The sequence below is a fragment of the Mustela erminea genome, chromosome 5 (genome assembly GCF_009829155.1).
Source record: "Mustela erminea isolate mMusErm1 chromosome 5, mMusErm1.Pri, whole genome shotgun sequence".
Taxonomy (NCBI): Eukaryota; Metazoa; Chordata; class Mammalia; order Carnivora; family Mustelidae; genus Mustela; species Mustela erminea.
Window position 1 is genome coordinate 51,797,760 of NC_045618.1, and position 8,630 is coordinate 51,806,389.

General features: G+C 45.5%; 1 protein-coding gene across 2 annotated transcripts; it reads right to left on the reverse strand.

Moving 5' to 3' along the window:
- Positions 1-2,799: 2,799 nt before the first annotated feature.
- Positions 2,800-6,906, reverse strand: RNASE10 (ribonuclease A family member 10 (inactive)). 2 transcript variants are annotated; one of them, XM_032343139.1, is made up of 2 exons: positions 6,614-6,906; positions 2,800-4,377 (listed from the first exon to the last, which is right to left on the reverse strand). In XM_032343139.1, the coding sequence occupies exon 2, from the start codon at positions 4,370-4,372 to the stop codon at positions 3,725-3,727; it is 648 nt and encodes a 215-aa protein (XP_032199030.1). In that variant the 5' UTR covers positions 4,373-4,377; positions 6,614-6,906; the 3' UTR covers positions 2,800-3,724. The 2 variants fall into 2 exon arrangements, with proteins under 2 accessions (XP_032199030.1, XP_032199031.1); XM_032343140.1 differs by lacking the exon at positions 6,614-6,906 and adding an exon at positions 6,405-6,601.
- Between the last annotated feature and the right edge of the window lie 1,724 nt (positions 6,907-8,630).

An 8,630-nucleotide genomic window follows, 5' to 3' on the forward strand; every position in this document is an offset into this window, starting at 1 on the left:
CAGAGGCTCAATCCGCTGAGCCACCAGGCGCCCCTCTACTATCACCTCTTCACAGGAATTATGCAAAACCAAGTACGTGACAGCATCTGGTAGAGTGCCTGCGTACTGGTATGGTTTCCTTCCTGCTTCCCAGGAAAAGAACACACTGAGCCCTCTGAAATGTGAAACAGACTGCACAGAATTTGGCAGGAGTCCGAAAACTTGCTCCTCTTGAATAATTCTATGTTTCATACAATTTTTATAACTTGTGAGAAGGTTCTAGATAATCAACAAGCAGGTAATCTTTGATCAATAAATGTGCCAATGGGACACCTGGGTGGCTCAGTTGGTTAAGTGCCTGCTTTTGGCTCAGGTCATGATCCCAGGGTCCTGGGATATAGTCCCGCATTCCACTACCCACCTCCTTCCCCGGCTCAGCAGGGAGCCTGCTTCTCCCGCTGCCCCTCCCCCTGCTTACGCACTAGCTCGCTCTCTCTCTCTCTCTTTCTCTCTGACAAATAAATAATCAGAAAAAAAATCAGAAAAATAAATCAGAAACTTACAATATAGTTGCTTCTACAGAGATGCTTATGACTTCATTAGGCCATATATTGTTTACTGAAATTAAATAAGGGCTGACTAAATTGTGTATACAAGTCCACATCCCTTACCTAAAACTTTTGGGGCCGATGCATTTTGAAACTTAAAATTTTTCAGATTTTCAAAAGCAATAATGTGTAAGTGTGTGTGTACGTACGTGGGTGATATTGCTTAAACATCCCTAGAGGAGTGGATCTGAAGCAGTGTTCATAAACAAACTCTGACATTTCCTCAAAGAAATGTGTAATGGGCATACAGCATAAATGAAGCATAAAGATAATAAGTAGGCTTGCGCCATTAATTCAGTCAGATTTTGCATCTAAAGGAGTTTTGGAGCCACTTTGAAAGAAACCCCTTCAGCTTTCAGAGCAGTTAGGATTTAGGAACAGTAGGTAAGGGCCAAGGACCTGTTACAGGGCTAATGCATGTGACTGAAAGGGTAAGGATGGAGCTACACTGGAGTTGAAGGAGTTGGTGACAGTTTTGTGAATGAGGCAGCATTTGGACTACTATGAGTTAATTTTCTGTCCCGGGTGGGTGGGGTGTGTCTTGTCACCTTGTTCTGTGGGTCACAGATGCTGTGTTTTCCTGCGTAAACCACCGGGAGCCCGAAGAGCAAGGAGGGTTTTGTGAGTTGCTTTCCTAAGACAGTCTCCACAGTCGAGAGGCTGACCCCCGAGAGTGTCCCAAGTGGAGACTAGAGGAGGAGACGAGGACGGTGTGGGAGCGCCGAAGGAGAGAAGCTGGCCGCAACCTCTCTACAAATGAGACAATACAGGCTTTAATTCCTAGCTAATCCCATCTCTTAATATTTAGAGCCAGACAATGTGGATCTTTTGGCTTTTGGTAAAGATGAAGTCACCCTTACACACTTGCACATTCCTTAATGCCTTTGGTTTACCCTCTGGACAAATTCCCAACGAGGCTGATTTCTCTGACATCCATTCTTCTCTCCTCTCCCCCCTCCTCATTTTTTATTTTCTTTCTGGCCTGAGATAACCTTTTGTTTCTCCTGAAAGGGATTCTGCATCAGGAAGAATAGGAATCTGCCCCAGCCTTGACCTTGGCCTTGGCTTTGGCCACAGTTCGTGCCCTTCTCCTCACCCCCTCCCACCTCTAAAGGTCAGGGCCCCTGCAGATGCAGACATACTTCCTGCCCAGCAACACTGCTCCTTCTAGGTTATTACTGCCAGAAGACGAGAGTGAGAGGTCTAAAGGGAAATGTTGAACCACGGGAGTCTGAGAGGATACCAGAGGCAACACATTTAACGGTTGCCTGATTGGGAGAACAGGAAGGACAGAAGAAATTGGAGAATAAATGAAGAAAGAACAGGAAAGTGAAAGCCAGATCAGGGTAAGCCCAATCTCCACCACCCCCCACCCCCCACCGCCCAGTCTTCAGTATGTATGTCCCCAACTCTGGAGTGTGTTACTGTCTAGAAGAATGAAGCAGAGCAGCCTCACCCCCTAGGGTGAGGAAATCTCAAAATTAAGTCACACAGCAATTTTCTTGGATTCCCTTCTGCACCCATGCATGTCTCACTACACTATTTCTTGATGGAAATTAATTCAGAGGAAATGGGCTGAGGGCAGCCACTTCCATCCTCTATTTATTCAACTCATAGTTTTTCTGCTCCACGAATAGATTCAACCCCTTCTCTGCTGAAATTATCCTTTCACCAACGTTCTTCTGCAGAGCAAAAAGGGGGAAGAGGTGATGACTGACAATAAGACTCTCTTGACCCCATTCATTTTGCATCATTGAGCACCTGAAGTGAGCACCAGTCTCACTTCTGGACATAAGTAAACCTTCTGGAAAGAGCTCTCTTTCTCTGTCCTCCCTCAACTCCCTATGCCAGACTCTTTAGACTATAGGACCTGCACCTTCTTAACTGGCATAGCATAAATCATCCATGTTGGCTGAATGAATTTCTTTATTTTTATTATTTTTTATTTTTTTTAAAGATTTTATTTATTTATTTGACAGAGAGAGATCACAAGTAGGCAGAGAGGCCGGCAGAGAGAGAGGAGGAAGCAGGCTCCCCGCTGAGCAGAGAGCCCGACGCAGGACTCAATCCCAGGACCCTGAGATCATGACCCGAGCTGAAGGCAGCGGCTTAACCCCCACTGAGCCACCCAGGCGCCCGAATTTCTTTATTTTTAAAGATGAATTTATTTATTTGAGAAAGAGCGTGCTTGCAAGCAGGGGATGGGGGCAGAGGGAGAGAAGAGAATTCCCACTGAGGACAGAGCTGGGGGGCAGTGCTCAATCCCACTACCCTGAGATCGTAACCCAAGCTGAAATCTAGAGTCTGACACTTAAGTGGCTGAATGAATTTCTAAAGGGATTCAGAGAACGAACAGGGAGCGCCCAAAAAGTAGAGGAAAAGGAAAACAGAGGAAGGGGGTTGGCGGTAAGAGGGGTATGTAAAAGAAAAAAACAAAGAGATGGAAAAAGAAGCAAGACAAAAGGGCAGATAGTAGAAGATGGGAGGAGAGAGAAAAAAGTTGAGAAGGGTCAAATGAAAGAGCACTGTCCTTGCCCCATCACATGTTCTAGCTCTGTCTGTGCCACTCAGCACCTTCCCAGCACAGCCCGACGACTAGTCCTCTCTTTCGAGGGCTGCAAGAAAAAAACCTGACCCACGTGGTTTACCAGGTGCAGTCACAGCTTGAGTCACTCATTTCCATCCGCAGCTCACAGGTGCGTGTGGAAAGCCCAGGAGGTTCCTGTGATGGTTGCAGCAGGGAAGGACGTGGGTGGAGGATGCGTCAACCTCTTACAGTCCACACCCAAAGACAAAGGGACTGGGAAACAGGCTGAGGACCAGAGTCACCACAGAAACTAGAGCAGTTCTTCACTTATCTCCTCCCAGAGCAGGGCAGACGGGAAGACCTAGAGACACTACAGATCGTTATCCTATTCTTTCACCTCTAGCCCTAGGAACGAACTGCAAGTTGGGTGAAGCCTGGGGGAAAAGAAGCCCTGTGTTCTCAGGGGAGAATGATCCAGAGGAGGCCAGCCTCTCTTCCCAGAACCTTTTTATCCAGAACACCAGGGAGGAGGAAACCAGTAGGAGAGAGAAGTGAAAAGGAAGAGAAAGAGGAGAAGGGTGAAGAGGAAGGATGAAGAAGGTAAGTTGTTTCATTGTCCAGACGTTATCTGGAACTTCGAGTCATTACAGGATATAATAATATACTTTTCAAAAATGACAGTGAGGTAATTGCAGTGAGGAGGGACCTGGCCTGGTTTGGACAGCCTGCAGAGCGTCAAATCGAAAGGACGGGAGCTTCTGTGGCATTTGCCCCCCTTGAGCTCACAGGCAACTGGAGGACTGTTACAGACAGCCTTGACTGTATCCAGATCCTCGTGGATGAACGTGTACTGGCTTATGCACGTGCGGTTGTGTTCCTTCAGCTTGTGTGACATCAGGCTGTTACACTCCCTGGTCATCAAGTCAGACCTAAGGTAGTCTTTGTGGCTGGGAAGGAGAGGCTCAGCTCTGAGCATCTTGCTTCCCTGAACTTCGTCTTCCCCAAGGACGGTGTCTTCAGACCAGCCCGGTTGCACCACTCCTTTGTTGCTAACCAGCAAGGTTTCTGTAGTTTGGCTGCCCTCTCCTTGAGTGGCCTTGGTCTTGTCCTCGGAGTCACTGGACCACAGCTCGCTCAGGGTCTGATCGCTCTCCTGTAGGACTGCTGCAGCCATCTGCAGCCCCAGCCCCAGGCCAAGTCCCAGGCCCAGCAGGAGCAGCAACATCATAAAGAAGATCTGCACCAGAGTCAGCTTCATTTTTCCTGGAGGGCGGAAGGGATAAAGAAGGGCTGACTTTGAGATGCAACTTGGCTCCAGGAGGGGCCCTAGACTCCCTACTAAACACTGACTCCATAGTCTTCGGGGTCTCCTCCCTCCTCAGCGTTACCCTCCTGGCAGAGATTCTTTCTTGTCTTTTTCCTGTTTCTCTGGTCCCTCCCCACAACATTCCTGTTGCTGTGTAATAATGTGTAGGTGACCAGGAGAAGCAGTTCTGAAATTGGTTTGCATATGGGGAATCAGTGGGGAAAGTTGACCTAAAGTGGCTCCTACACAAATATTAGTTCCAAATAACCCAAGAGAATAGTTGAGAAGACAAGCAATTACAGTGTCATACTTTCCTTAAGAGAAATTCTTTCTTTTTTTTTTTTTTTTTAAAGATTTTATTTATCTGGGGCACTGGGTGGCTCAGTGGGTTAAGCCTCTACCTTTGGCTCAGGTCATGATCCCAGTGTTCTGGGATCGAGCGCCGCATCGGGCTCTCTGCTTAGCAGGGAGATTGCTTCCTCCTCTCTGTCTGCCTCTCTGCCTACTTGTGATCTCTCTGTCAAATAAATAAATAGGTTTTATTTATTTATTTATTTGACAGAGAGAGATAGGGAGTACAAGTAGGCAAAGCAGCAGGGAGAGGGAGAGGGAGAAGCAGGCTCCCTGCAGAGCAGCGAGCCCGATGCAGACCTCAATCCCAGGACCCTGGGATCATGGCCTGAGCCAAAGGCAGCAGCTCAACTGACTGAGCCACCCAGGGGCCCCTTTAAGAGGAATTCTTATAGAAAACCTTATTCTCAGTAAAGGACTAGAATTGCCATAGGAGACTATCTCTCTATTTTTATCCCAAATTAATTTTTGTTAAAAAAAAACCTCTCTACTCATCCTTCCCCTCAAAAGATAAAAAGAAATAGAAAAAGCACTATGGTCCATTCTTACTCCTAAGCCCTAAGCAGAGGCTACATGATAGGGACAGGTGGGGCTTTGAGGGGGAGGCAATGCCCAATTTCACATCTCGGGACCCTGTTAAAGCTACATGCATGGTATCAATGCCAGAACTCTTTTACTACTAAAGATCTCTTAGCACTTGGGTATTTCCTGCTGATTAGTTTTGTACTCTTAGGGAGGAAATGGCATAAGAATGAAACAAACAAACAAAAAAAGTCCCCCAAACTCCAAAACTGACCTCCTGGGATTCCCTTACTAATAAAGACCCCAATGAGTGCTGAGAGGAAAAAACATGTATCTTTGTCCTGTGAGGTCAGTTTCATCCCACTATCAAAGACACTTCCTCCCAGAAAAAAAAAAAAAAAAAAAAGATTTCTGTAAAGAACATCAAGACAATTGATAAACTAGGATATAGTCTGTGGAATAGATAGGATTATATCAATGTTTGCTATACTGAATTTGAAAATTATACTATGATTATTTAAAAGAGTATCTTTGGGAAAAAAAAGAAAGAGTATCTTTGGGGCACCTGGGTGGCTCAGTCGTTGAGCGTCTGCCTTTGGCTCAGGTCATTATCCCAGGGTCCTAGGATCGAGCCCCACATTGGGCTCCCTGTTTGGTGAGAAGCCTGCTTCTCCCTCTCCCACTCCCCCTGCTTGTGTTCCCTCTCTCACTGTCTCTCTCTGTCAATTAGATAAATAAAATCCTTTAAAATATAAAAACTAAAAAAAACCCCACTTTATAAAAGGGTGTATTTGTTCTTTAAAAAAAATGAAGCCTGAAATATTATGGAACAAAGGGGCATACTGTACGCAGCCTACACTCAAATCGTTCAAAATATAGATTACATGTATGTGTATACATGAGTTTGCAGAGAAGGAAAGAAAATGATTTTTGTTAATGTGTGGGAAAAGTTTTTAAAATTATGTATCTGGATAGAGGATATTCAGGAGTTCTTCGTATTATCATTGTAACTTTCCTTTAAAGTTGAAAATTTTCGATATTTAAAAAAATGTTTTCTAAAGAAGAACTTCCTGTCTTGTTCCCTGGGGCACTCAACACTACAAGGACTTACCTCCACACCTAAGTAGTTTCAGAGATTTTTGTGCTCTCCTGTTCCCCAAGCTCTTCCCTCCCAGGGTTTCCTTCTTCCTGAAAAGTGCCCTGGATGCTGGTCTGTAGAAAAATGGTTGGTTTCTGCCGGTCCCTGTGCTCTTAAACCCAGACTTAATTCCCAAGCCCACCCACCATCCATTCCTCCCACCAGCACTGATAAACACTCACTCAATTCTCTCTGCTCCCACAGACACTTTGAAGTAAGTCTATTTGGACAGACAGATATCCAAGGCAGGAAATCGCTCTAGCCTGGGACACTGCAGACAGTGTTGTCTGGTCAGTTGTCCCACTCCCGAGTTCCACCCACTATCCTGAGCTTTACTGAAGCCTGACCTTACCATGAAGCTCAGATCAAGTCACTGTTTAATATTCTCCACATGTACATCCTTCAGCCCTTTCCTGTTAGTTTCTAGCACGTCAAGATCCTTGGCCTTTATTTGGGTCAACTCTCCAACATGGTTATTTTGCTTCTTACATTTTAGACTTGGATCATGACTTCATTTGAACATTGGAATATTTGAAGCAACCATGAATTTGCAAGTACCTTAAGCCTAGCACTGCCCTCCACTCCCTTCTCCCTGTTTCCAACCCAACCAAGATCCACATTCCCATCAGAACATCCACATTTTGCAAACCTGGTAATTTAGCCCTAGATGAGACCAATCCAAAGCAGCACCATCACTACCAGTCCCTGTAGCCTGGGTGAGAAAAACCGGGAGGGTAACAATGCTGATCCTATTCACGTCTTTAGCTAAAAGTGACAGCAGAAGATGTTTTTTAAATCACTCTGGAGATTACTGAGGAGCTATAAAAACCCCTTCTGGACATAAACAAAATTCTTTAGGAGGATGTTTTGCTTTGTCATTCAGGCAGGAGTTTTCAAACAGTGGTCTGGGAGCTGCCTCTGTGATTGGCAGCGTCCACTTGGCTGGCCTTTTGCAGTGCTGACGTTGATAATTTAGGAATATAATAGCAACAACTAAACAATACTGAGCACTTACTTCACACTAGGCGTTTATTACATTTCACCATCTACTTGTGGTGGTGCCCATTCTGCCCATTCAGTCCAGTGAGGTCTACCGGTAACATGAAGAGGACATAAAGAATCTTCTCCTGAGTACCCCCTCCCTCCTCATGCTCACTCTCTCTTCCACTCTCTGTTGTCTCTCTTTCAAATAAATAAATAAAGGGCGCCTGGATGGCTCAGTAGGTTAAAGCCTCTGTGTTCTGCTCAGGTCATGGTCCCAGGGTCCTAGGATCCAGCCCCGCATCCGGTTCTCTGCTCAGCGGGGAGCCTGTTCTCCACCTGCCTCCACGCCTGCCTCTCTGCCTACTTGTGATCTCTGTCTGTGATCTCTGTCAAATAAATAAATAAAATCTTAAAAAAAAATAAAAAGGGTGGCTCAGATGGTTGGCTGTCTGCTTTCCCTCAGGTAATGATCCCGGAGTCCTAGGATCAAGGGAGACCTGATTGAGCTTCCTCCTCAGCCGGAAGCCTTCTTCTCCCTCTCCCTCTGCCCACCCCCACTCATGTGCACTCTCTCACCCTCTCTCTCTCAAATAAATAAAATCTTTAAAAAATAAATAAAATAAAATGTGGACTTAAAAAAGTAATGGACTTCCACTTGTAGTCAGGATGGAGGAACAGTGATTGGATTTTGCCTAAAACTCCTGGAATAATGGGCAAATAATATGAAATAATAGACTTTTAACACATTGGACAAAGGTGATGAAGTCCAGCGATCACTGAGAGAGGGGAAACAAAGGGATGAGCCTACTCCTCCAACTTACTCCCTGTGGAGAGTTTCTGGGCCAGATGGCACAGAGACCAGGATGTGGACGGAGCCTCTCAGTCTTCGAGACGAGGAGATGGAACTGAGAGTCCAAGGAGGACCAGGCAACTTGAGTTCATGCAGCAGAATACCAGGTGGGACAGGACTGCAGAGAAACAAGTCCAGGGACCTTCGGTGGGAAGACACTGCTACACATCTATCAGAATGGTTATAATGAAAAAAAAAAAAAGTAGTGATAATACGGAACACTGGCAAGGATGCGAAAAAACTGGATCTCTTGTATATTGCTGATGGGAATATAAATAGTACTATTACCTGGGAAATAGTTTGGCAGATTTTTTAAAAATACTAACTACATGCTTATCCTACAACTCAGCAATCACACTCCTGGG

Bases quoted from the DNA above. Each gene is read 5' to 3' on its own strand.
- RNASE10 (XM_032343139.1), bottom strand. From the start codon at position 4,372: ATGAAGCTGACTCTGGTGCAGATCTTCTTTATGATGTTGCTGCTCCTG.